This window comes from Bos javanicus, chromosome 19, assembly GCF_032452875.1.
Source record: "Bos javanicus breed banteng chromosome 19, ARS-OSU_banteng_1.0, whole genome shotgun sequence".
Classification (NCBI taxonomy): Eukaryota; Metazoa; Chordata; class Mammalia; order Artiodactyla; family Bovidae; genus Bos; species Bos javanicus.
In genome coordinates, this window is record NC_083886.1 from 28906521 (window position 1) to 28934473 (window position 27953).

General features: G+C 46.7%; 1 protein-coding gene across 7 annotated transcripts in view; it reads left to right on the plus strand.

Moving 5' to 3' along the window:
• DNAH2 (dynein axonemal heavy chain 2) overlaps positions 1-27953 on the plus strand; it is a 108394-nt gene that overhangs the window by 40353 nt on the left and 40088 nt on the right. For all 7 annotated transcript variants that reach the window (XM_061389569.1, XM_061389568.1, XM_061389567.1 and 4 more), the window contains exons 16-43: positions 67-223; positions 479-718; positions 1013-1201; positions 1397-1544; positions 2178-2370; positions 5031-5231; positions 5340-5496; positions 5804-5978; positions 6365-6528; positions 8048-8209; positions 8311-8414; positions 9391-9547; positions 9688-9770; positions 9860-10040; positions 10712-10850; positions 13330-13547; positions 13765-13866; positions 14191-14316; positions 14620-14730; positions 15029-15217; positions 15623-15726; positions 15826-16015; positions 16538-16718; positions 17713-17840; positions 18183-18335; positions 18965-19090; positions 27280-27498; positions 27705-27822. In XM_061389569.1, the coding sequence (XP_061245553.1) occupies positions 67-223; positions 479-718; positions 1013-1201; positions 1397-1544; positions 2178-2370; positions 5031-5231; positions 5340-5496; positions 5804-5978; positions 6365-6528; positions 8048-8209; positions 8311-8414; positions 9391-9547; positions 9688-9770; positions 9860-10040; positions 10712-10850; positions 13330-13547; positions 13765-13866; positions 14191-14316; positions 14620-14730; positions 15029-15217; positions 15623-15726; positions 15826-16015; positions 16538-16718; positions 17713-17840; positions 18183-18335; positions 18965-19090; positions 27280-27498; positions 27705-27822 (4415 nt within the window). The remainder of the gene's footprint in view (positions 1-66; positions 224-478; positions 719-1012; positions 1202-1396; positions 1545-2177; positions 2371-5030; positions 5232-5339; positions 5497-5803; positions 5979-6364; positions 6529-8047; positions 8210-8310; positions 8415-9390; positions 9548-9687; positions 9771-9859; positions 10041-10711; positions 10851-13329; positions 13548-13764; positions 13867-14190; positions 14317-14619; positions 14731-15028; positions 15218-15622; positions 15727-15825; positions 16016-16537; positions 16719-17712; positions 17841-18182; positions 18336-18964; positions 19091-27279; positions 27499-27704; positions 27823-27953) is intronic.

A 27953-nucleotide genomic window follows, 5' to 3' on the forward strand; every position in this document is an offset into this window, starting at 1 on the left:
CCTGGTGTGGAGATGAGGTCTTTCTGAGCTCATCCCCATTAGCTACTGTCCTTCTCTTACTCGCAGGATCATTGCCATGCTGTCCCCAGATGAGCAGGCCCTGTTCAAAGAACGTATCCGGTTCCTGGATAAGAAGATCCACCCTGGGCTCAAGAAGCTGCACTGGGCCTTGAAGGGGGCCAGTGCTTTTTTCATCACAGAGTGCCGCATACATGCCAGCAAGGTAGGCTGTGGTCATTAGACCCTAAAGGTCTGCAAGGCTGACTGAAAAGCTGACATGTGGGTACTTAATACCCCAGTCTCAGGTAGTGGCAGAGAGACCAGGGGAATTGTGTGAAAGAAATGAAGTGTGTTTAGTGAAGGACTTTTCTTTTTTTTTTTAATTGTCAGTAACTCTAGCTAGAGAATAGATGGAAGGATGGAATTAGGCCCAGAGGATCTGTTCCCAAACTCCCCCATGGGTGTGGTCTGACTCCAGGTGCAGACGATCGTGAATGAGTTCAAGGCGTCCACTCTGACCATCGGCTGGCGAGCCCAAGAGATATCAGAGACACTGCTGGTGCGCATCAGCGGCAAACGGGTGTACAGGGACCTGGAATTTGAGGAGGACCAAAGAGAGCATAGGGCAGCCATGCAACAGAAATTGATGAGCCTGCATCAGGATGTGGTGGCCATCATGACCAACTCCTATGAAGTCTTCAAGAATGACGGCCCCGAGGTAAGGGTCCTGTGGCCAGGGCTTTGTGGGTGAGCAGATCCCCAGTCCCCCCAGCCCCATCAGAACCTTCTCTTGGTCGTCCCCCTCCCTCCCACCCTGATTCTGTGTATGCCTGTCAGACATCCCACTCTAGCCTTGGATTCACCCAACCTTCAGCTTTTCAGCCTCTTCCTTCAGGACTTTATATCTGCCTTTCTATTAAAACAACTTGTTGCCCTCCCTGTTGGCTGGTTCTCCTTTCCCAGGGCCTGCCCTGTTTTGCCTGAGGGATTCTCTTCCCGACTCTTCCCACAGATTCAGCAGCAGTGGATGCTGTACACGATTCGGCTGGACCGCATGATGGAGGATGCCTTGAGGCTGAACGTGAAGTGGTCTCTGTTGGAACTGTCCAAGGCCATCAATGGGGATGGCAAGACTACCCCCAACCCACTCTTCCGAGTGCTTGTCATTTTGAAGAATGATCTTCAGGGAGGTGTGGCCCAGGTGGGTGGGAACCACTTTGCCCCAAACATCTGAAACCATCACACTTTGTCAGTTTCCGTTAATCCTTAGATTTGGCCCTAGGCTTTGGCTTTGTCCTACAGCCTCCAGGCCTGGTTCTGAGGTGTCCAGCCTGCCTAGTCCTGAACTCACCTCCTCCAGAGCCTGTGCTGAGCCCTCTCCCTGGTGCTCCCACAGGTGGAGTTCTCACCCACTCTGCAGACCTTGGCAAGTGTGGTCAATGACATCGGCAGCCACCTCTTCTCCACCATCTCCGTCTTCCGCCACCTCCCCGAAATTCTCATCAAGCGCAAGTTTCAGCGTGAGCCCATCCACACCATCGTGGGTGAGTAGGCGTCCAGTGCAGGGGTATCAAAAGCCTAGGACCAGATGAGGGAACTCCCTGGCAGTCCAGTGGTTAAGACGCTGCACGCGCTTCCAGTGCAGGAAGCGTGGGCTTGATCCCTTGTTGCAGAACTAGGATCCCACATGCCACATGCTGTGACCAAAAAAAGAAATTAATTGGAAACAAAAACCAAGCCCTAGGACCATGTGGAGCTAGGAGGAGAGACCAGGACTGTTTCTAGACATACCTGGCCAGTTGTCTCCATGGATTTTGAAAACCCAGGTCAAGGTGCTGGATTGGGGAAGGGAAACAGGACACAGACAGGGGTCAAAATTAGGTGACTGATGCTCAAGGGGTTTGGAGTTTGGGGTGAGGAGACCCAGAAGGAATTGTTTGGGTAACAGGGCTGGGATGTAAGAGGCCTGGATACCAACACATGAGACATCTGAATCCCCCAGAACAGAGTCATTCTTTTACGTTCTGCTTCCTCCTTCATTTTCTACTACTCACATTTGAGTGTGTTTCTTTGGGGAAGTGATGTTGGAGGGGAGACTCTGGGGCAGTAGCCAGGGGCTGGGCTGGAGCTTGAGTCAGGGTGGAGGTTAGTGAGAAGTATTTTGCTGGGTCTTGAAGAGCGGGATGAGGACATCAAGAAGATCCAGGCCCAGATCAGCAGCGGCATGACCAACAATGCAAGCCTGCTGCAGAACTACCTCAAGACCTGGGACATGTACCGCGAGATCTGGGAGATCAACAAGGACTCCTTCATCCGCCGATACCAGCGCCTCAACCCGCCTGTCTCTTCCTTTGATGCTGACATTGCCCGGTAAGGAGCTGTGAGGATCATAGGAGGGGGTCTGGCCTGGAGACCGAGGGGTGGGGAGGAAATGAGAAGAAAGGCACTGGACCTTTGTTTCTTAAGGAGGTAGGGATCCAATGAGAGCTGGGAAAAAAAGAAACGTCAATTAGATTTTTTTCCCACCAATCTCTCTGCTGAAGCACCACATCAGCAATTTAGAGTTTCCATCAGTCTTCTCAAAAGAGCATATTAATAATGATTTATTTTTATATGCTTAAAATTTATAAATGAGTCTAGAACGTTCTGTCATAGTCAGTTCATTTCAGTTCAGTTGCTCAGTTATGTCCGACTCTTTGCGACCCCATGGACCGCAGCATGCCAGGCCTCCCTGTCCATCACCAACTGCCAGAGTCTACCCAAACCCATGTCCATTGAGTCGGTGATGCCATCCAACCATCTCATCCTCTGTCATCCCCTTCTCCTCTTGCCCTCAATCTTTCCCAGCATCAGGGTCTTTTCAAATGAGTCAGCTCTTTGCATCAGGTGGCCAAAGTATTGGAGTTTCAGCTTCAACATCAGTCCTGCCAATGAAGACTCAGGACTGATCTCCTTTAGGACTGACTGGTTGGATCTTGCAGTCCAAAGGACTCTCAAGAGTCTTCTCCAACACCACAGTTCAAAAGCATCAATTCTTTGGCACTCAGCTTTCTTTATAGTCCAACTCTCACAGCCATACATGACTACTGGAAAAACCATAGCCTTGACTAGACGGACCTTTGTTGGCAAAGTAATGTCTCTGCTTTTTAATATGCTGTCTAAACCTAGACAGTATAACTTTCCTTCCAAGGAGTAAGCATCTTTTAATTTCATGGGTACAGTCACCATCTGCAGTGACTTTGGAGCCCCCCAAAATAAAGTCTGTCACTGTTTCCCCATCTATTTGCCATGAAGTAATGGGACCAGATGCCATGATCTTTGTTTTCTGAATGTTGAGCTTTAAGCCAACTTTTTGACTCTCTTCTTTCACTTTCATCAAGAGACTCTTTACAGTAAACTTTTTTTAAAAAAATACTTAAAAATCTTTCTGTCATCCCAGAACTCTATGTACACCTGTACAAATTCACACATTGTCATTCATATAATTAGAGTCTTAAGAAGTTAAGTTAATATGGAATCCATTTCTCACTTATGTTTGAGAGCATCATTAGAGTTTATGGCTTTTAGAAAGTAAAATATGCATGTGGTTAGTAACTTAAAAACCCTATAAAGCAATTATCCTCCAATTATAAGTAAATTAATTTAAAAAAACCCTAAAGAGATGTCAAATTAAAAATAAAAGACTTTTTACGAAAAATAAAAAAGATTTAAGGGAAGAGTTGCTCTTGTGGGGAGTACCATAGGATCCCACTGGAAGAAGAGAGATGTTAAGGATCTGAAAGGTAAGAGATGTGAACAGTTTCATTTTAAAAGTGCAGACAGGAGTTAAATTGAAGAAGATTCTATTTTAAAAAATTATTTATTTAATTTACTTATTTTGGGCTTCACCAAATGGGCTTCAGCACATGGGCTTTCTCTTGTTTTGGTATGTGGGCTTAGTTGCTCCACAGCACATGTGATCTTAGTTCCCTGACCAGGGATTGAACCCACATCCCCTGCATTGGAAGGCAGGTTCTTAACTACTGAACCACCAGGGAAGTCCCTGAAGAAGATTCTTAAATTCTGATCTGAACCCTCATCTCTTTGTCCTCTCGTTATTCATTCATTTGTTCAAAAACCACCATTGTTTTATGGGTCATGAAGAATAAAAAAAAAGAGCAAGTTTTTTCCTCCCAAGGGCTCTAGTGCAGTGGGAAAGACACAAATATTGCTGACAGAGCAGCGGCTGTGGAGTCTTGAGGAATGTTGAAATCCCGTCTCCACCATTTACCAGCCGTATAATCTTAGGTCGGTTCCTCTCATTCTCTGGGCCTCAGTTTTCTGTGAAATCGGTGTTGTACTATCAACCACAAAGGTTGTGAGGTTATTAAGTACACGTGGAAGCACCGTGTGAACTCTGAAGCCTGCAGGGGCTAACATGCTCATTGCTCTTGTATCGGCTTCCCTGTGATCAGCGCTGTGGGTGAGGCATGCAAGGTCCTGGGCAGTTCAGTGGAAGGAGAGAGAATGTCCAACTTGGGAATGTTAGAAGAGGAAGGACGTGGTTGAAAGGAGTGACTTTGGGGCTGGCCTTTTTGGAATGGGTAGGATGCCAGCAGGCAGAGATGGGCAGGGAGAGCGTGTTCACCAAATAGTGAGCATGCAGGAAGGAAGTCAGCGGGGGGCATTACGTACAGCGGCCACCGTCATCCTCTCCACAGCCTCACGGGGTGGGTTCTGTTCTCATTGCCATGTTACAGATGAGGAGACTGAGGCTCGGAGCCGTTAAGTAACCTGCCTGAGGGCACAGAGCTAGTGAGCAGGACTGTGTGAACTCAGCCTAGATCTCTGTGCCTTGAAATCAGACCAAGGAGTCTGAAAGCAGTGGAGGGAAAAGGACACCATCACAGCAGTTTGCCCCGGGCAGGTTGAAGTGGGGAACACCCGGGGGCAGAAGGATGCTGGGTGGGCGGAAAATACCACCCAGTCAGGGCATCCGGCACGTCTGCCAAGGAAAAGCCGTCCTAGTGGGGATGTGTGGGCCCTTTCAGCTACACAGAGGTGGCTAATAATGTGCAGAAGGAGGAGACGGTCCTGAACATCCAGTTTGTGCTCCTGGACTGCTCGCACCTCAAGTTCTCTCTGGTGCAGCACTGCAACGAGTGGCAGAACAAATTCACGACCCTGCTCAAGGAGATGGCGGCCAGGCGGCTTCTGGAGCTGCACACCTACCTGGAGGAGAACTCGGAGAAGTATGTGGACGGGCCATCGGTGGGCGGGGGCACACTGGCTCAGGCCACCAGTTGGGGAGAGTAGGCCTGGCCTTCCCACCCACCCTCTCTCCCTTCCCCTGCCTGCAGAATCAGCCGCCCTCCCCAGACCCTGGAGGAACTGGGGGTCAGTTTGCAACTTATGGAGACCCTGCAGCACGAACTGCCCACCATGGAAACCCAGATCCCTCCCATTCACGAGCAATTTGCCATCCTTGAGAAGTACGAAGTGCCAGTCCAGGACGATGTGAGTTCCAGCGGCCCATCCTAGCCCCAGGCCCTTGGCTGTCAGGAGGGAGAGCAGAGAAGTGAGTGGGGGAGAAGGCGCAAGGCCCCAGAGACTCTGAGAGCCAAAGTTAATTTGTGTGCTCTTTTGGGTCAGCTGGAGGATTTCTGTCAGGCCCAGCAACTGCTCAATCTCTTTGGGCCTTGTTGCCCAAGAGCTTGGAACTTGGCCACAGACTCTGGTCTAGAGGATTGGAAAAGAGTTCTTCTGGGAGTTGGTGGGACAGGAAGAGCTCTGTGGGCTACCCTCCCCTTTGTGATGTCCCCAGGTGCTGGAAATGCTGGACAGTCTCGGTGGGGAATGGGTTGCCTTCCAGCAAACACTGCTGGACAGTGAACAGATGCTGAAGAAACACAAGGAGAAGTTCAAGACAGGCCTCATTCACTCAGCTGACGACTTCAAGAAGAAAGCACACAATCTTCTGGAAGAATTTGAAGGCAAAGGTACGCTTCTCGCAACCTTGCCTTCTGCTTTTCCCTTGTCTTGACCCAGTCTTTCAAAGTGTGGGTCCCAGGAAAGTGCCAAACAAGGGAAAGAGCCAGGGACTGCTGTCAGTGATACACCTGTTGTCACTGAGTTTTGGCTGGAAGGCAGCAGCCCTGCTCACGTCTCCAGTTTTCTTACACCAGCTTTTCATCTCACTCATTACTGACTCTCCAGCCACAGTTAGTTTCAATGCATTCTTTTCAACGGGTCCCCTCTTGTTTTCCGTGTCTTGTGGGAAGAGAGAAGTGAGATTTATACACAAAGAGGTAGGTGAGCCACAATGGCCTTTCAGAAGACCTTGGCCTTAAGTGAGAATCTGAACCTCACCTTGGACACCCCACAGGCCCCTTCACCAGCAATGTGGGACACCAGGCAGCCCTGGAGCAGATCGCCCACGTGCGGGCCATGCTGAACGCCATGCGGGAGGAAGAAAACCTCCTCCGTGCCAACCTGGGCATCTTCAAGATTGAGCAGCCAGCCTCCAAGGACCTGCAGAACCTGGAGAAGGTGGTGTGCCTAGCAAGGCCCTCATGGTGACCCAGGAGACGGGGTAGGGGGCAGGAGAAGGGGTCCCATGGGCCTCAAAAAACACCTGGGACCAGGAAGATGGGTGCACGAGAAGCTTTTTTAAAAAATAGAGGTAAAACTCGGGTAGCAAAAGAGCCATTTTACAATGAACAGTTGAGTGGCATTCAGTACATTCACGATGTTGTACAGCCATCACTTATAATTCTACTATATTTTCATCACCCCCCAGAGAAAGGCTTTAGCAATCATACCCCACCCCGTTCCCTCTCCCCCAGCCCCTGTAGACCACTAATCTATTTTCTATGTACAGTTGACCCTTTAACAACACTGGGTTTGAACAGATAAGGCCCGCCTATACATGGATGTCTTACAGTAGTAAGTACTGTAATACTACATGCTGTGCGGTTGAATCCACAGCTGGGAAACTGTGGCTGTAGATAAACTGCAGATATGGAGGGCGGACTATAAGTTACACACAAATTTTCCACTGCATAGAGGGTTGGTGTCCCTCACCCTTATGGTTTTTAATGGTCAGCTGAACATGGGTTTTTCCTATTCTGTATATTCCGTATACATGGAAGCATGCAATATGTGACTTTTGTGTATGGCTTCTTACATTTGTCTAATATTTTCAAGGATCATCCATGCTGCAGCATGGGTCAGTATCTCGTTCCTTTTTATGGTTGAATAATATTCCATTGTATGGATATACCACATTTGTTTATCCATTAACCTGTCAATGGGCATTTGGGTTGTTTCCACTTTTTAGCTACTGTAAGGAGTGCTACTCTGACTATGCCTGTACTTGGCGTATGTTTGAGTTCCCATTTCCAATTCCTGTGGGTATGGACATAGGAGTGGACTTGCTGATCACATGGTAACTCTGTGTTTAACTTTTTGAGGAACCTCCAAGCTGTTTTCCACAGCAACTGCACCATTTTATGCTCCCCCAGCAGCATACAAGGGTTCCTATTTCTCCACATCCTTGTCAACACTTCTCCCTTTATTTTTGGCCCTAGTCATTCTGGTGGGTGTGAAATATCTCCCTGTGGTTTTGATTTGCATGTCCCTACTGACTAATGAACTTCCCTGGTGGCTCAGACGGTAAAGCGTCTGTCTACAATGCGGGAGACCCTGGTTCGATCCCTGGGTCGGGAAGATCCCCTGGAGAAGGAAATGGCAATCCACTCCAGTACTATTGCCTGGAAAATCCCATGGACACAGGAGCCTGGTAGACTACAGTCCATGGGGTCACAAAGAGTCGAACATGACTGAGCAACTTCACTTCACTGACTAATGGCATTGAGGATCTTTTCAAGTGCTTGTTCCTTGAGGCTCTCTTAAAGCAAGAGAGTGGGGAAAAAAGTGTGAACTGAGGAGGAGGCAACTCTGTTTTGCCGGGAGGGAAGATCTCCTGAGGATGAGAGGAGGCATTTGTCAGGGAGAAGGAGGGTGGGAGTTGCCTGACTCTGTCACCCGTCTGGTCTGGGCCCCAAAGGAGCTGGACGCGCTGCAGCAAGTCTGGGAAATCACCCGAGACTGGGAGGAAAACTGGAACCAGTGGAAGGTGGGCCGGTTCCTGACCCTGCAGACAGAGGCCATGGAGACTATGGCCCATGGGCTGTTTCGCCGCCTCACTAGACTGGCCAAAGAGTACAAGGTGTGTGAGGCGAGGGTGGAGGGCCGCGGGCAGGAGACTGAGGAAGGCGGGCTGTGCTGGAAAGGAGGGCAGGTCTCCTGATGTCTTTTGCTTTTGCTCAGGACCGAAACTGGGAAATTATTGAAACCACTCGCTCCAAAATAGAGCAGTTCAAGAGGACCATGCCGCTCATCTCGGACCTGCGAAACCCTGCCCTTCGAGAGCGGTGAGGCTGCCCCTCACACCCTGGTCTGTCCTGGCCTGGTTCTCCCGGTTGTTCCCTCCATCGCGTTCCCACCTCGCTCTGCTCCTCTGCCCACCAACACACACCCTGAAGGAGGCTTCCCAAGAGCCCAATGCCTTCCCCTGTCACACTGTTCTGGGTTCTCTGGCCTTCTTGGCTCTTTCCCCTCTGTCTCCTTTCAATTTATGTTGTCTATCATAGGTCTACTTTATGTCTTCTGTCCCACAAAAGCCTGAATTTTGTAGTCCAAATCTAACATTTGTCCTTTAGGGTTTTTACTTTTGTGCCTTAAGAGGCCCTCGCAATCCCAGAGCTGTCAATGCAGTATCTCCGTACTCTCTTCGCATACTTTATAATTTTGCTTCTCAAGTTTAATTCTTTTAATGCATCTGGAACTTATCATGTTATAGAGGAGGATTTTGAAACTGTTGAGGCTAGCATAGACTATTTCATATGTGGTGTTTTAATAATTGTATATCCATTTAGGAGTAAATAGTTTTACTTCTTTTATATTGCCTCTAGCATGATGTTTTTGGCAGCGCTTCACTAATATCTATTATACGATAAACTATAACCTAACCACTTTATTTGCTTAAGTTATTTAACCTTGCTAAGCCTCAATTTCTTCACCTATAAATGGAATAACATTTATAGAGTGACCACGAAAATGAAATGCCTCATGTAGAGCACTTGGCCCAGCACCTCATCTCTAGTAAACCTGCGATCATCCATCTGAACTCCTTTTCTAGAGTCAGCAGCTCAATCTCTGTATTCCCCACAGTGCCTAAAACGGGATCTTAGAGCCTATTTAGGAAATATCTGTTGAATCTCGGATTAATAAAGGCACGGAATCATAACATCCCAATGGAAGAAAGCTAGGGAGCAATGCTCACACTTCCTGGTAGGCCTTGCTGACTTTTTGTCCCCACCTGATCTGACCTTTTGTCCCCGGCTACAGGCACTGGGATCAGGTCAGGGATGAGGTCCAACGTGAGTTTGATCAGGAATCAGAAAGCTTCACCTTGGAGCAGATCGTGGAGCTTGGGATGGATCAGCATGTAGAGAAAATTGGGGAGATCTCTGCCTCAGCCACCAAAGAGCTGGCTATAGAACTGGTATGACAGAGTCCTCTCCCATACTCCCCTGTTTCCTCAGCTTTCTGGAGCAAAGGCTTCCAGCTTTTCATGATCCAAGGGTCCTTCCCAGCTCCTGTTACCCTTGGGGACTAAATACCTGATTGATCTGTCCCCCACAGGCGTTACAGAACATTGCCAAGACCTGGGATGTGATTCAGCTTGACATAGTGCCCTACAAGGATAAGGGCCATCACCGACTCAGGTGGACAAGGCTGTGGGGCCTGGGCTGCGGAGTGGGGACCAGGTTTGGCAGGTGGGGATAGACTATGATTCTGATACTTTTCACCCCAGAGGGACAGAAGAAGTATTCCAGGCCCTGGAAGATAACCAGGTGGCTCTGTCTACCATGAAGGCATCTCGCTTTGTCAAGGCCTTTGAGAAAGATGTGGACCACTGGGAGCGCTGCCTCTCCCTCATCTTGGAAGTGATTGAGATGGTGCTCACAGTGCAGCGTCAGTGGATGTACCTCGAGGTTAGGATCACCACCTGAGTTCTCCCTATATCCTGTTTTGGCTCCTTTCTTTGCAGAGGATCTAGATAGTTGCCCTATTATCAGCTCCATTGTCCTACCTCTAAAGCCACTTTTCATCTAGGACCTAAGCATCTGACCCTGAGCTCTTACCTCTCATCTTCAGCTTCCTCCTTGAAAAGCCTTTGTTCTCCTTCCATTTTTCTTCTTGAACCCATATACCTGGCCTCCCAATCCCAAGTTTGGTTCTAGAACCTAGACATCCCTTTGGTTCTTTTTTTATTTTTATTTTTAATTTTACTTATTTATTTATTTTTGGCTGTGCTGAGTTGTCACTGCTGCATGGGCTGCTCTCTCGTTGCGGTGCTCAGGCTTCTCATTGCAGCAGCTTCTCTTACTGTAGAGCACAGACTCTAGGGCACTTGGGTTCAATAGTCATGGCTCCCTGGCTCAGTCACTCGGTGGCATGTGGGATCTTCCCAGACCAGGGACCGAACTCGTGTCTCCTGTGTTGGCAGGTGGATTCTTTACCACTGAGCCACCAGGGACCCCCTCACCCTTTGGTTCTGATGCTTCTTCTCTTTCATTGATTGTCTCTCCTGGTCTAAGCACAGAGAGCAGAGAGTGGAGAGGGTATGGGAAACAGCCTCTCACACCCTTTATTGGCCCTTCAGAACATCTTCCTGGGAGAGGACATCCGGAAGCAGCTGCCCAATGAATCAGGCTTATTCGACCAAGTCAATGGCAACTGGAAGGCCATTATGGACCGGGTGAACAAGGACCCCAATGCTCTCCGGAGCACCCACTATCCAGGTCTGAGCCCTGACACAGCCTCGGCGGGTGCTCTGTGTGTGTGAGGTCATGGCCACATGCTTCATGGTTTTTTTAAGTTTTAAAAAGAATTTTATTTATTTTTGGCCATGCTAGGTCTTCATTATTGCATGGCTTTTCTCTGGTTGTGGGGAGCAGGGGCTACTTTGCTGTTGTGTAGCATAGGCTGTAGGCGCAAGGGCTTAGTAGCTGTGGCTCCCTGGCTCTAGAGCACAGGCTCAGTAGTTGTGGCGAAGGGGCTTAGTTGCCCCTTGGCTTGTGGGATTTTACTGGATCAGGGATCGAACCCATCTCTCCTGCATTGGCAGGTGGATTCTTTACCACTGAGCCACCACGGAGGCCCCACATGCTTCATTTACTGAAAGACTGACCATTGTACCCAACTGTCCTAAGCATTACATAGTAGTTCTGTAGATTAAACTCAACACATATTTGAGCAGAGTACAGTAGAGCAGTGAAGAGGATGAAAAATGGAATGAGACAGACTTGAGTTCAAAATCCTGCCTTCCTGATTGCATGCCTTCAGGCAGCTTGTTTCCTCCATACTGCAGCTTCCTTGCCTGTAGTATATGTGTGTGTGTGTCAGGGGCGGGGAGTGTATTTTATTTTACCTTTTATTTTGGCCCTGCCAGAGGGAAGATGTAGGATCTTAGTTCCCCAACCAGGGATCAAACCCGTGGCCCCAACATTGGGAGTGTGGAGTCTTAAGTACTGGGCTGCCAGGGAATTCCCACAGTGAGGGGTTAATGATAGCTATTTCTTGGGGTCTTTGTGAGGATAATAAAGGAGTGTGTAGCACTCAGTGCAGTGTCTAGCATAAAGGTAGTGCTGTTATTAGCACTGTGTCTCAAAAAACTCTGATTAAGGAATCACTCTTCTTCTCTATGTGGTTCATTCAATCAGATGATGTAGGTAAATGAGATAATGCAGATAAAGCACTTATCCCATTAAATGGCACAGAGAAAATCTTTGGTTACTAGGCGCTATTGTTATTACCTTGACTTTAATTGGTTTGTTATTAATAGAACTAGTCTTTAATGTAGACACTTTGGTAGACATGGGGATTGGGTAAGGAGATGGGGGGAGATGTACGCATACATGGTGAGGTCTGGTTATTTGTGGTCAATAGGGGTAAAGAACCAGAAAGTCAGGTTGGGCAATGGATGCGCGGGTAGATAGCCTGAGAAGAGTTTTGGCAGGGGATACGGAGGACCTGTTTATTTGCCTGGGCCAATCTAACAATTGAAAAATTTTCCCAAGAACCTTAACTCTACACAAAAACACTTTATTTCAATTACTCTGATAATATATAAATATTAGGATGTGCAAAATTGAGTGAGAACTTGAATTTTTATTAATAATATTTGAGATAATTGACATAATTACATTTTAGAAGAATGTATACTGCTACTGTTAAGTCAATGTATAAGCAGAGCCATGAAAACAACATTCTTTCTTGGTTGAACACACAGAACAAACCCATGTTGTCTATGGCTACCAGGTCTCCTTGTGGTCTCCAGGGGCTTCTCAGGTGGTCATTCAAAGGCTCTAATGGCTTGTAGACCCTGTCCTAGAAGGCCTGAGGGTCACCTTGGAGTTCAGACTCTAGGGCATCCATAGTTTCTTCATAAAGCTAGAAACTGGGAAGACCAGGGGATAAGCCAATCAAAATCTAACTCTGGGAGGAAACTAACATTATTGAGAACCTATAGATGTGAACACAGTTTATTTTATATCTTGAATTATTCTTTGAGGTGGATCTTATTACTATTTTACAAAGAGGTAAAACCTCCCTGAGGTTAACTGACATGCTAATTAATGAAAGACCCACATCTGCCTCCCAGTCAGGTGCATTTATTTTTTTGTACCATGTAGCTTGCAGACTTAGCAGCAGCAGCTTGCAGATCTTACTTCCATGACCAGGGGTTAAACCTGTGCCCCCTGCCATGGAAGCTCAGTGTATTAACCACTGGACTTCCAGGGAATTTCCTCTAGTACTCTTCACTCTATCACGAGGAACACCGGCAGTCCCAGTGACGGTGGACCTTTTTCATTGTGCACATGTGATGTGTATTTAAATCTAATGATTTAACTTGCTGAATTGTTTATGGGCAGAACAGTCTCTCACTTTCAGAAGCTCTTGGGATGACTGGCAGAGTCCCCACTTCTTTGGTGGAAAGAGACTGATGGGATATGTAGTTATATTAATGGAATCACATATGCATAATTAATTATAATGTATAATATGTACCATAGTGTATAATGAACACTTAATAATGAGTTCATGAGGAGGATGGGAAAAGAGTGATTAGGGGACACTTCTCTGCTTCCAAAAACCATATGGCAGTCTGCACCCCAGCATTCACGAGCTGGCAGAGTGGGTATGGTTGGAGGCTCCATATCTACTCAGGGCAATGGTAAAAGGGCCATGACCAATGTCACTCACTGTTCTCCTCCCCAGGCCTCCTGGACACGTTGATAGAAATGAACACAATCCTTGAAGACATCCAGAAGTCCCTGGATATGTATTTAGAGACCAAGCGCCATATTTTCCCCCGCTTCTACTTCTTGTCCAATGATGACCTCCTGGAGATTCTGGGCCAGTCCCGCAATCCGGAGGCTGTGCAGCCACACCTCAAAAAATGCTTTGACAATATTAAACTGCTGAGAATGCAGAAGGTTCGTGGAAGTGGCCACGACGGGCAGGAGGGTGGGGGAGGGATGGTGACATCAGTGAGTTCATGGCCTCCGAGGAGACCATGCCCCTCCAAGAGGAGGGGGATAGTAATGATTCTGGGCATCTGGGACAGAACTTTCTAGAACTGGTAATATAGAGGGGGAGGTGGGAGGAGCAGAAATGACCCCCAAAGGGCTCAAGAGCTTCCTGCTTCTGCAGGTTGGGGGACCCGGCAGCAAATGGGAAGCGTTGGGAATGTTCTCGGGTGACGGTGAATACATCGATTTCCTCCACCCAGTGCTTCTGGAAGGGCCTGTGGAGGTGAGCTGTGGCCAGGGACTAAGAAGAAAGCTCGTTCTTCTAACTTTGCTGGCTCTATAAGGAGAGACCATCTCTGTGAAGGGGCCTTAGTCACTTTGTGCCTCCCACCTGCCATGCCTAAAACTCTAACCTCCACCATGCTCTCCTGAAAGTCCATCTGACCCCGGTCTCCATCCCCCTCAGGGATTTGAGCCAGCCACTACCCAGCTTCCGCTTTTCTCTAGGGCCCCAGAGCCCCGGGGTCCTCCTTCCCAATCACCTTTGCTCTGGGCACTCTTTACTCTGGCCCCAAGGCCCAGCCATCCTGTTCTCGCCTCCCCCCAGTCCTGGCTTGGCGATGTGGAGCGGACCATGAGGGTGACCCTCCGGGACCTTCTCCGGAACTGTCGCCTGGCCCTCAAGAAATTTCTCAACAAGAGGGACAAGTGGGTGAAGGAGTGGGCTGGCCAGGTGAGCTGGGGTCAGTAGAAATGAGGGAACAAGGAGGACGGAGCCACAAGGGAGCAGCCAGTGTAAAGACAGAGTCTAGAGTCACCCAAAAGGCAGGTGTCCTGCCCCCTGTCCTGGGCTGTGACCCAGAAGCCTGCATGCTGGACTCTTAGCTCCTAACTTAGGCCCATGTCCACCCTCCAGAACAGGTCAAGCGTATTGAGAGGGGAAGCACCTGGTCCCGAATGAGCCAGGATATGGGAGCTGGGCTGTGTGGGTGGCCAGGAATGGGCCTTTGGAATAGAGCCTCCATACGTGCCCCAGATGGTGATCACCGCCAGTCAGATCCAGTGGACAGCCGACGTTACCAAGTGCCTGCTGACAGCTAAGGAGCGGGCAGACAAGAAGATCCTCAAGGTCATGAAGAAAAAGCAGGTGGGGAAACACCACCAGAATGACAAGGGCCTGGCGTCAGAGCTGGAAGGAGGGGCTGATCAATTGGAGTGAGAATTAGCAATGAGCTGGTGGGAAGGGGTCAGAATGGGGTGCATTATGGGAGATGTCCAGCGAGGAGAGGTCAGGTGGGTCAGAAGTATGTCTCCCTGGGCTGAAGTTGAGGGTCAGGAACTGCAGTGGCGGTGGGGTCAGCATCAAAGCTGGAAGAACGAGGCTGGGACAAAAGCGATTAGAGTTTGGTGGCTCAGCCCACCTTCTCCCCTGCCTCATTCCACAGGTGTCAATACTGAATAAGTACTCTGAGGCCATCAGGGGGAACCTGACCAAGATCATGCGCCTTAAAATTGTGGCCCTGGTGACTATAGAAGTCCACGCCCGGGATGTGCTGGAGAAGCTTTATAAGAGTGGCCTCATGGATGTCAGCTCCTTCGACTGGCTCAGCCAACTGCGCTTCTACTGGGAGAAGGTGCAAAGGGCCAGCTTCCCATTCTCGTACCCTAAACCCGATACTGACGCTTTGATGAAATTCATGTTCTCTAAAGAGTAATATCTCAGCCCAGCCCTCAGTCCTCTCCCATCACCCTAATCCAGCTGGTAACTCTCTCTTGGATCTGCCACATCAGGAATGGCAAGAGCCATGTTTCCAGGGAATACCCACTCTAAGTGTTCCTTAATCAGCAGCTGCTGCCATGGACTGGGCTAGACACGTGCAGTGCAATTGCCAGTTTCCATCTGAGCTGTATACCCATCCCTCCTTCCAACTCTAAATGGAGCCCCCAGTCTTCTCCCTGATGCTTCCAGCCCCCCTCTCAGCCACAGCCCTGACTCTCCCTCCATGCCCACCTCTCTCTTACTCTGCCCTGTTTCCCAGGATCTCGATGACTGTATGATCCGTCAGACCAACACACAGTTCCAGTATGGTTATGAGTACCTGGGTAACTCTGGCCGGCTCGTCATCACCCCCCTAACCGACAGGTCGGCCGTGGGGAATGAATAGGGTGCTTGGGGTGGGGCCAGTGAATGCTGAGCCAAGGCTTCTAGGAGTCTGGCCTGAATCCTGTCCTCCACTCACAGGTGTTACATGACACTGACCACGGCCCTGCACCTGCATCGAGGTGGATCCCCCAAAGGTCCTGCGGGCACAGGGAAGACTGAGACGGTCAAGGACCTGGGCAAGGCCCTCGGCATATACGTTATCGTGGTCAACTGCTCCGAGGGCCTGGACTATAAGTCCATGGGCCGGATGTACTCAGGCCTGGCTCAGGTCAGCATCCTGCCAGCCTGGCCAGGAGGCCCCCTCCATATCTTTTAGTTTCAGAAAATCAGCTGAAGCCCAGATCTGGTTCAGTGCCCTGTAACTGATGACACTGCATCACCTCAGTTAGGTCTTACAACTGGGGAAGTCCCTGTGTTTCCCTGAGCTTCACTTTGCTTATTTGCAAAATCAGAAGGTTATGTAAGGATTCAGTAAGAGAACTAGTGCATGCTGGGGGCGCTCAACACCCACAAGTTTCCTACCCTGCTCTCTTTCCTACCCATGACTCTCAGGCATTCTCCTAGATCCTTCCTGTCTGATGGAAAGTTTTGGCCAGAAACTACAAAACTACAATAGCCCCTTCTCACACACACGCACACATGCACACTTGCACACATTCATTTTAGAGGCCCCTGTTCCTAGCCAAACACTTCAGGGGGAGGATAGGTTAGTCACAGTTTCTAGTTTTTCCCAGTCCGGGGTCACTTGTCTTCCTCCCAGCAACTCTGCCCCTCCTCCCCCCAACTACAGACGGGTGCCTGGGGCTGCTTTGATGAATTTAACCGCATCAATGTGGAGGTGCTGTCGGTGGTGGCCCAGCAGATCCTGTCCATCCTCTCTGCCCTGGCTGCCGGCCTCACCCGCTTCTATTTCGAGGGCTTTGAAATCAATCTGGTGTGGTCCTGTGGGATCTTCATCACCATGAACCCTGGTAAGGGCCTGGGAGTAGAGTAGATGGGGCTCCTGGGGGCAAATGTCCGCGCATCTTCCCTCTCCCCCACCCCAGGCCAGTGCATTTAGCCAAGTGCAATGCTGCTAAAGGCAACAAAGTGTGAGAAAAGGATGAACACATGCATTTCTAGGAGAAGGGGAAGCAACTTTACTGTCTTTCCTAAAGGGATTAGTGTTGGCTCGGGTGCATAGATGTCATCCTAGTCTTTCAAGGTACTTAGCTTTTTTCTTCTGTTGAACTAGCTCCTAGAGTTCTGGTCTATCTGCCATCCCTTTTGCCAGATGAGAGAACCTCCCTGAAGTGCAGGGCCTAGGGTCTCTCATCACTGTTGCCTAGGAACAGCTCTGTGGGTAGGATCTAGGAGAAAACAGGAAAGGGCTTCCGCACTAAAAGAATCAGATAAACAGCTGTGATTTCTATTAGCACCGAGTGAGTTATATTGGGTCAGCCGCATTCTATTAGCACCGAGTGAGTTATATTGGGTCAGCCACAAAGTTCATTCAGGTTTTTCCATAACATCTTAATGAATAAACCTGAACAAACTTCTTGGCCCACCCAATCCATGAAACTTGGAGAGAGGGGAACAAGACAGCTCTGTAATTTGAGTCTGAAGCAGGGCCTTGCGGCAAGTAAGGAAAGGGCCAGGGGTAGGAAAGAAGAGCAGAGAGGTGTAGGAAAAGCCAGGGCCGAGATGAGAGAGGAAGAGATCTTGGAGTTGAAGCTGGGGAGAGGGCTCAGGATGAAGCAGAGAATGGGGAGAATGGGATTGATGGGGAAGTAGGTCTTTGGGAAGCAGTGTCCCCTGGAGAAGGGAATGGCTACCCACTCCAGTATTGTTGCCTGAGAATCCATGGACAGAGGAGCCTGAGAGGGTTTCAGAGTTCATAGGGTTTCAAAGAGTTGGACACGACTGAGCGATCAACACTTTTGCTTACTCTTTCATGGATTCTGAATACGTGGTGCTGTTTTCCAGGCTATGCTGGGCGCACAGAGCTTCCTGACAATCTTAAATCCATGTTCCGGCCAATTGCCATGGTAGTGCCCGACTCTACACTTATTGCAGAAATCATTCTTTTTGGGGAAGGCTTTGGCAACTGCAAGGTATTCTGATTATCTCTTGTCTCCAATACTTTATTTCTCATCCATGATTACCCTCTGGGCCCAAGAAACCCCCCTCCCCCAAAGTCCTCACAATCATTTTATCCTACAAGAAATGTACCTGACTCTCAGTAGGATATGGGGGCAGGAGAAGCCAGAGGAGAGAGGTCTTCCCTCTATGACAGCACTGGTCCTTGATGGCACAATTCACAAGATCTTCCCATCCTTTGTCCCCCAGTTGCTTCATGCCCAGGCACCCACCTTCTTGTATCTGTAACTGTCCCTACACGAAGCAGAGGGATTTATGGGGAAATGGATGGTTCCTTCCTCTGTTTTGGCCTCCAGGTTCTGGCCAAGAAGGTGTACACGCTTTACTCGCTGGCTGTGCAGCAGCTCTCCAGACAAGACCACTATGACTTCGGCCTGCGTGCCCTCACCTCCCTCCTGCGCTATGCTGGCAAAAAGCGCCGCCTGCAGCCCGACCTGTCTGATGAAGAGGTAGACTGAGGACGCTGTCTTGACCCTTAACCACCACCATCACTGGTCCTCTGCAGCTTCACTGGAGTTTTTCACATCCTTACTTTCCCTCAATCAGTTTTCCCACTCTTCCAGCCCTCCTTGGTGTTGCCCAAGTTCCACCTGTCCTGTTGCTCAAGACTAGCTTGGGTGTATCCATTGTTCTTCTTTCTTATTGATTTATTTTTGGCTGTGCTGGTTCTTCATTGCTGCATACGAGCTTTCCCTAGTTGTGGTGAGTGGGAGCTATTCTTTGTTGCCATGCATGGGCTTCTCATTGTGGTGGCTTCACTTGTTGTGGAGCACGGTCTTTACATGCCTGGGCTTCAGTAGTTGCACTCGGGTTCAGTAGTTACGACTCCCAGCCTCTAGAATGGGGGCTCCAGTAGTTGTGGTCCTTAGGCTTAGTTCCTCCATGTCCTGTGGTATCTTTCCAGACTAGGGATCAGATGCATGTCCTCTGCAATGGCAGGCAGACTCTGGTTCACTGTACCACCAGGGAAGTCCTCCCTTGTTCTTAGCTCTGGCTTCTCACCCCTCTAGAGAGGAAAGGCCTAATGAAGAGCTGGGCCCTGGCTCCTCCAGCCTGAGTCTCTGTCTTTCCCCTCCAGGTTCTGCTGCTCTCAATGAGAGATATGAATATTGCCAAGCTGACTTCCGTCGACGTGCCCCTCTTCAATGCCATCGTGCAAGATCTGTTCCCCAGCATCGAGCTGCCAGTCATTGACTACGGCAAGGTATTTGATCCCCAAGACTCTCCCTGACCTCTTGTGTGAATGTGGATCCTGTGGTGTCCTGGGAACAAGACACCTGGCTTCCAGGCCTTGTTCTGCCCTTTGCTGGCTATCCATTCAACTGGCTATGACTTTGAGCAAGATGGTTACCTTTTCTTTGGGCTACTTTATCTATAAAGTGGGACTCCCTGGTGGTTAGTGAATGACACAAATGTACTCCAACACTCTACATTCTCCCCTCAACTCCCCAGGCCCCAACTCACCTGCTCAAGGACTTTTACTCATCAGTTCCTTGACTTCATGGAGATCTCTGGTCCACTGGCCTTTCTACTTTATACCCGTCGGCCCTCTTCTGTCTCTGCCTCTCTCCTCTTTCAGGGAGTTTTGAGGAGAGACTGCTAGGAGCTGTTTGATAAGGGAGAAGAGTGGAATGGAAAGGGCCAGGGGAGGAGAATTCTAGAATGTGTAGGAATTTTCTTCTCTGGCAATATGGCAGTTTAGATATCCTGAGTGATCCTTTCCATTGAAACCACTAAAATGCTGTATAAAAACATAAAAACACACCTTTTAAAATGTATTGCTAAACCGGCAAGAAAGAAAGAATTCTGGGATGAGGAGGGGAAGTAAAAGCAGGGAGGCAAGTGAATTAATTGCAAAGCTGGCTTTCTCCCTGAAAGGTTTTGTTGAACTTAAGACACTGAGCAAAGGAGATAAAGCAGCTCGGGTTTTGAGGTGTAACAGAAAACCCAGTCGTGCGTAGACTTTGGCCCACAAGGGAAAACACCTTCAGTAAGTGGGAAAGTGAGAAACCCACCACTGAGGAGGGTCCGTACAGTAAAGAAACTTGCTTGTCACGACCACTGGCAGTGAGAGGAATGGGCGGAATCTCCTTTGAGACTTCCTAACCTTCAGTCAGCCCTCACATGGCTTTTGGTCATCATGTATTTTACTGTGTACTCCCCCCAGATCTCAAATTTAGAATTTAATTTGAAGTATTTCCAGGTTGTTAGTGTCTCCCCCAAGCGACTGGCAGAAACAAATGCAAATTATTTCTAGAAGAATGAAACTTCAACTTAAAAGCCCAAAGAAGTCTCGTAAAAGCCTAAGAAAATGAGCAACTTCTGGTCAAAAATCACAAAACAAACAAGGAAACAAGATATCATGAAGGGAAGCCAGAGAACAACAAAACAGTGCAATCAGACCCACAAAGACTACAGATATGGACAATAATCAGCACAGAATTCTAAAAGTACCTACATTTAGTATGTTTAAAGAAATAAGAGAGAAGTTTGAAACTGTGATCCAGGAACAAGATACTTCTAAACAGAGTAGACTTGAAAAGAACCAATAGAATTGCTACAAATGAAAAAATATACTTGAAATTTAAAAAACCCAACAACCTCATTATATTCAGAGAGGACTTCTAAGTAAAAAGGTGGATTAAAAACAATTTTGTTTCCTTTTGAAAACCTGCTGCAACTACTCTGAAGGGATGTTTTTTAAAAAAGGCATCTATACCAGGAAGGATGGGGTGAATGAGAGAGGTGATAACAACAGAAGTATAGACATAGGAAATAATGAATCAAGTAGTGACTTGTGTTGTGACTCTCAGCAAACCTGAGAAGCTGGAAGTAGGGAGAATTGTTAAGTAGGAAGTAGGTGTTGGGGGTGCTAGTCCTCAGTCACTTAGTCGTGTCTGACTCTGCAATCCTGTGGACTGTGGACTGTAGCCTGCCTGTGGACTGAGCTACAAGGGAAGCCCAAGAATAGTGGAGTGGGTAGCCTATCCTTTTGTCCATGGGATTTCCCTGGCAAGAGTACTGGAGTGGGTTGCCATGCCCTCCTCCAGGGGGTCTTCCTGGCCCAGGGATTGAACACACGTCTCCTGCATTGCAGGTGGACTCTTTACCGCTGAGCCACCGAGTAAAGGAATTAGACTTGTGGAAGCCCAAGAATACTGGAGTGGGTAGCCTGTTCCTTCTCCAAGGGGATCTTCCTGACCCAGGAATTGAACCAGGGTCTCCTTCTTTGCAGGCGGATTCTTTACCAACTGAGCTATCAGGGAAGCCCACTGATTAAAGGGGATGTAGCTAAAATAAGAAGGATTGGAGGCAAACTGTCTCGGGAGCAGGTCTCCCCTTCTCTGTGTCCCTGGATGGCTGTCCCTTTCCCACTTTGGCAGAAGACTAGAGGGTAAAAATAGTAGGTCTCTGGTTTGGGGGACACAAAATATAGTTGAGGAAAGGAGAAAACCCTGTTAAAAATGGAGATTAAGAAACTTTCCTGGTGATCCAGTGGCTAAGACTCTGCACTCCCAATGCAGGGGGTTGGGGTTCAATCCCTGGTCAGGGAGCTAGATCCCACATACCACAACCAGTGAGCCAGTGTGCTGCAACAAGACATGGCTCAGCCAAGTAGATAATTTTTTTTTTTAATTAAAAAAAAAAACTTGGGGTATGATGCTTAATACACATACACACACATAAATACACACAAACATGATAATACAACTAATTCTCAGACAGTGGAAGGAAGTAGTAGAAGTGAGGCCTCTTAGTGTATTTGAGAGATACGAGTAAAATCCTGCATATGTTTGAAATTATTTGGTTCCATTGGCTGTGTATTTTAAAAGGTCACACTCTTCTGGGACCCACATGTGTCATGGTTCTATAAGCATTCGTTTATTTATTTATTTATTTTTTCATTTATTTTTTATTTAAAAAAACACTTTATTGAAGCCTAGTTGATTTACAGTGTTGTGTTTCAGGTGTACAGCAAAGTGATTCAGTTTTATATATATGTAAATCCACATATATATGTGTAATATAATTATAATAATTTATTTATATATAATAATTATATACATACATACATATAAGCCCAGGACCAGATGGCTTCACAGCTGAATTATACCAAAAATTTAGAGAAGAGCTAACACCTATCTTACTCAAACTCTTTCAGAAAATTGCAGAGGAAGGTAAACTTTCAAACTCATTCTATGAGGCCACCATCACCCTAATACCAAAACCAGACAAAGGTGTCACAAAAAAAGAAAACTACACGCCAATATCACTGATGAACATAGATGCAAAAATCCTTAACAAAATTCTAGCAAACAGAATCCAACAACATATTAAAAAGATCATACATCGTGACCAAGTGGGCTTTATCCCAGGGATGCAAGGATTCTTTAATATCCGCAAATCAATCAATATAATACACCACGTTAACAAATTGAAAGATAAAAACCATATGATTATCTCATAGATGCAGAGAAAGCCTTTGACAAAATCCAACATCCATTTATGATAAAAACACTCCAGAAAGTAGGAATAGAAGGAACATACCTCAACATAATAAAAGCTATATATGACAAACCCACAGCAAACATTATCCTCAGTGTGAAAAATTGAAAGCATTTCCCCTAAAGTCAGGAACAAGACAAGGGTGCCCACTCTCACCACTACTATTCAACATAGTTTTGGAAGTTTTAGCCACAGCAATCAGAGCAGAAAAAGAAATGAATCCAGATTAGAAAAGAAGAAGTAAAACTCTCACTGTTTGCAGATGACATGATCCTCTACAAAGAAAACCCTAAAGACTCCACCAGAAAATTACTAGAGCTAATCAATGAATATAGTAAAGTTGCAGGATATAAAATTAACACATAGAAATCCCTTGCATTCCTATACAATAACAATGAGAAAACAGAAAGAGAAATTAAGGAAACAATTCCATTCACCATTGCAACAAAAAGAATAAAATACTTAGGAATATATCTACCTAAAGAAACAAAAGACTTATATATATAAAACTATAACACACTGGTGCAAGAAATCAAAGAGGACACAAATAGATGGAGAAATATACCATGTTCATGGATCGGAAGAATCAATATAGTGAAAATGAGTATACTACCCAAAGCAATCTATAGATTCAGTGCAATCCCTATCAAGCTACCAAAGGTATTTTTCACAGAACTAGAACAAATAATTTCACAATTTGTATGGAAATACAAAAAGCCTCAAATAGCCAAAGCAATCTTGAGAAAGAAGAATGGAACTGGAGGAATCAACCTGCCTGACTTCAGGCTATACTACAAAGCTACAGTCATCAAGACAGTATGGTACCAGCACAAAGACAGAAATATAGATCAGTGGAACCAAATAGAAAGCCCAGAGATAAATCCACACACCTATGGACACCTTATCTTTGACAAAGGAGACAAGAATATACAATGGAGAAAAGACAATCTCTATAACAAGTGTTTCTGGGAAAAATGGTCAACCACTTGTAAAAGAATGAAATTAGAACACTTTCTAACACCATACAGAAAAATAAACTCAAAATGGATAAAAGATCTAAACATAAGACCAGAAACTATAAAACTCCTAGAGGAAAACATAGGCAAAACACTCTCAGACATAAATCACAGCAGGATACTCTATGACCCACCTCCCAGAGTAATGGAAATAAAAGCAAAAATAAACAAATGGGACCTAATTAAACTTAAAAGCTTTTGCACAACGAAGGAAACTATAAGCAAGGTGAAAAGACAGCCTTCAGAATGGGAGAAAATAATAGCAAATGAAGCAACTGACAAAGAATCTCAAAAATATACAAGCAACTCCTGCAGCTCAATTCCAGAAAAATAAACAACCCAATCAAAAAATGGGCCAAAGAACTAAACAGACATTTCTCCAAAGAAGACATACAGATGGCTAACAAACACATGAAAAGATGCTCAACAGCACTCATTATCAGAGAAATGCAAATCAAAACCACAATGAGGTACCATCTCATGCTGGTCAGAATGGCTGCTATCCAAAAGTCTACAAACAATAAATGCTGGAGAGGGTGTGGAGAAAAGAGAACCCTCTTACACTGTTGGTGGGAATGCAAACTAGTATAGCCACTATGGAGAACAGTGTGGAGAGTCATTAAAAGACTGGAAATAGAACTGCCATATGACCCAGCAATCCCACTGCTGGGCATACACACCGAGGAAACCAGAATTGAAAGAGACACGTGTACCCCAATGTTCATCACAGCGCTGTTTATAATAGCCAGGACATGGAAGCAACCTAGATGTCCATCAGCAGACAAATGGATAAGAAAGCTGTGATACATATATACAATGGAATATTACCCAGCCATTAAAAAGAATACATTTGAATCGGTTCTAATGAGGTGGATGAAACTGGAGCCTATTATACAGAATGAAGTAAATCAGAAAGAAAAACACCAATACAGTATACTAATGAATATATATGGAATTTAGAAAGATGGTAATGATAACCCTATATGCAAGACAGCAAAAGAGACACAAATGTATAGAACAGTCTTTTGGACTCTGTGGGAGAAGGTGAGGGTGGGATAATCTGAGAGAATAGCATTGAAACAGGTATATTATCATATATGAAACAGATTGCCAGTCCGGGTTCGATGCATGAGACAGGGTGCTCAGGGCTGGTGCACTGGGATGACCCAGAGGGATGGGATGGGGAGGGAGGTGGGAGAGGGGTTCAGAATGGGGAACACATGTACACTTATGGCTGATTCATGTCAATGTATGGCAAATACCACTCAGTTCAGTTCAGTTTAGTTCAGTCGCTCAGTCGTGTCTGACTCTTTGCGACCCCATGAATCGCAGCACGCCAGGCCTCCCTGTCCATCACCAACTCCCGGAGTTCACTCAGACTCATGTCCGTCGAGTCAGTGATGCCATCCAGCCATCTCATCCTCTGTTGTCCACTTCTCCTCCTGCCCCCAATCCCTCCCAGCATCAGAGTCTTTTCCAGTGAGTCAGCTCTTCGTATGAGGTGGCCAAAGTACTGGAGTTTGAGCTTCAGCATCATTCCCTCCAAAGAAATCCATATTGTAAAGTAATTAGCCTCCAATTAAAATAAATTTAAAAAATAAAAATTAAAAAATAAAACACACACACACAAAATTTTTATTGATGCCTAGTTGATTTACAGTGTTGTGTTAGTTTCAGGTGTACAGCAAAGTGATTCAGTTTTATATATATGTAAAACCACATGCTACTGCTGCTGCTAAGTCGCTTCAGTCGTGTCCGACTCTGTGCGACCCCATAGACGGCAGCCCACCAGGCTCCCCCATCCCTGGGATTCTCCAGGCAAGAATACTGGAGTGGGTTGCCATTTCCTTCTCCAATGCATGAAGGTGAAAAATGAAAGTGAAGTCGCTCAGTCGTGTCCGACTCTGAGCGACCCCACGGACTGCAGCCTACAGGGCTCCTCCGTACATGGGATTTTCCAGGCAAGAGTACTGGAGTGGGGTGCCATCGCCTTCTCTGAAATCCACATATATATGTGTATATATAATTATAATAATTTATAATTATATACATATTTTATATAATGTATAATTACATATATATTTATATGTATATTTTTTCAGATTCTTTTCTATTATAGGTTATGACATATTTTATATGGTTCCTTGTGCTGTAAAGTTGTTCAGTTGCTCAGTTGTGTCCGACTCTTTGAGACCCCATGGACTACAAAACGCCAGGCTTCCCTGTCCTTCACCATCTCCTGGAGTTTGCCCAAACTCATGTCCATTGAGTTGGTGATGCCATCCAACCATCTCATCCTCTGTTGTCCCCTTCTCCTCCTGCCTTCAATCTGTCCCAGCATCAGGGTCTTTTCCAATGAGTCAGCAATTTGCATCAGGTGGCCAAAGTATTGGAGCTTCAGACTCAGCATCAGTCCTTCCAATGAATATTCAGAACTGATTTCCTTTAGGATTGACTGGTTGGATCTCCTTGCAGTCCAAGGGACTCTCAAGAGTCTTCTCCAACACCACAGTTCAAAAGCATCAATTCTTTGGCTCTCAGCCTTCCTTATGGTCCAACTCTCACATCCACACATGAATACTGGAAAAACGAAAAACTACTGGAAAAACAAAGGTCTGACTATACAGACCTTTGTTGACAAAGTAATGTCTCTGCTTTTTAAAATGGTATCTAAGTTTGTCATAGCTTTTCTTCCAAGGAGCAAGCATCTTTTAATTTCATGGCTGCAGTCACCATCTGCAGTGATTTTGCTGTAAAGTAGGTGCTTGTTTATTTTATATATAGCAGCTGTATCTGCTAATCTCAAACTCTTAATTTATCCCTGCCCTTTCCCCTTCTGGTAACCATGAGTTTTTCTTCTGTGTCTGTGATTCTGTTTCTGCTTTGTAAATAAGTTCATTTGTATAATTTTTTAAGATTCCATGTAAGTAATATCATATGATATTTGTCTTTCTCTCTGTGACTTCAGTTCAGTTCAGTTGCTCAGTCATGTCTGACTGTTTGTGACCCCATGGACTGCAGCACACCAGGCCTCCCTGTTCATCACCAACTCCCAGAGTTTACTCAAACTCATGTCCATTGAGTCGGTGATGCCATCCTACCATCTCATCCTCTGTCGAGTTACTTAATCCTCTGTGTGACTTACTTAATATGATAATATCTAGGTTCATCCATGTTGTTGCAGATGGCATTATTTCATTCTTTTCTACCACATCTTCTTTATCCATTCATGTTGATGAGCATTTAGGTTACTTCTGTGTCTTGGCTATTGTAAATAGCACTGCTGTGAACACTGAGATGCATGTATCTTCTCGAATCAGAGTTTTCATCTTTTGTAAGCATTCCTTTTTAACTTAATTGGTGAGTTGATTAATGTCTGGCTCCCCCACTAGACTAGGGACCCTGCAATGGGATGAACACTAATTTGTTCTCAGCACCAAGCACACTGCTTGGCACCTACTTTAGAGGTTTAATAAATGTTTTTTGAATGATATTAGAAGATATTTGTATAACTTTGTATCAGACATTGTGTTTCGTGTTGACTGTGTTATTGAATACAACAGCCCTGAGGGTGAAGTACTATCATGACTCCCAGTTAACAGATTAGGAAACTGAGTCTCAAAGAAGTTCACTCACACAGATTCACATGGTTGAAACCTGCGGACCCAGACTGGCTGACTCCAGAGCCCAATCTCTTAACTCTGCAATTGGCCAACTTTCCAAGGAAAGAACAACTGCCAGCGTGCAAAGGGCCCTGGTGCCATTTTTTTAAACCATTTGAGTATTATCCTCACAGACATTGGGGAGCTTTTGAAAGCCCTGTATATGCCTCACCCTTTTTTTCCCTTTCCTGTATTTCCCCTTCTCTCAGCTGCGGGAGACCATTGAGCAGGAGATTCGGGACATGGGCCTGCAGCCCACCCCGTTCACCCTCACCAAGGTCATCCAGTTGTATGAAACCAAGAATTCCCGCCACTCCACCATGATCGTGGGCTGCACAGGCAGCGGCAAGACTGCCTCGTGGCGGATTCTCCAGTCCTCCTTGTCCTCCCTGTGCCGTGCCGGGGAGCCCAACTTCAACATTGTCAGGGTGCGGAGCTGGGGCAGTGGGACTGCTGTCCAAGACTTGAGTAGCAGGCGGGGGCGCCAGGATGTAGGGAGGGCAGTACAGACCAGGAGGGCGGCCTGGGAGGGGTGAGAGAGACTGAGGCTGAATACAAATACCTGGAAATAAAGGGACAGCCTGGGATTTGTGTCTGCCGGCAACTCAAAACTCCCTTCCTGTGTCTATTTTAGGAGTTCCCTTTGAACCCTAAGGCACTGTCCCTAGGGGAGCTGTATGGGGAATATGACCTCAACACAAATGAATGGACGGATGGCGTCCTGTCCAGTGTCATGAGGACGGCATGTGCAGGTACCCAAGGGGTCATGGGGTGGGGAGAGCAGATGCCTGAATTTCCTGAGGGGGTGGGCAGTGTGGGGGTAGAAAACTCAATTTGGGGGGAAAAATGCTTGGAAATGCAGAGATCCCAGGAAGCAACTGGT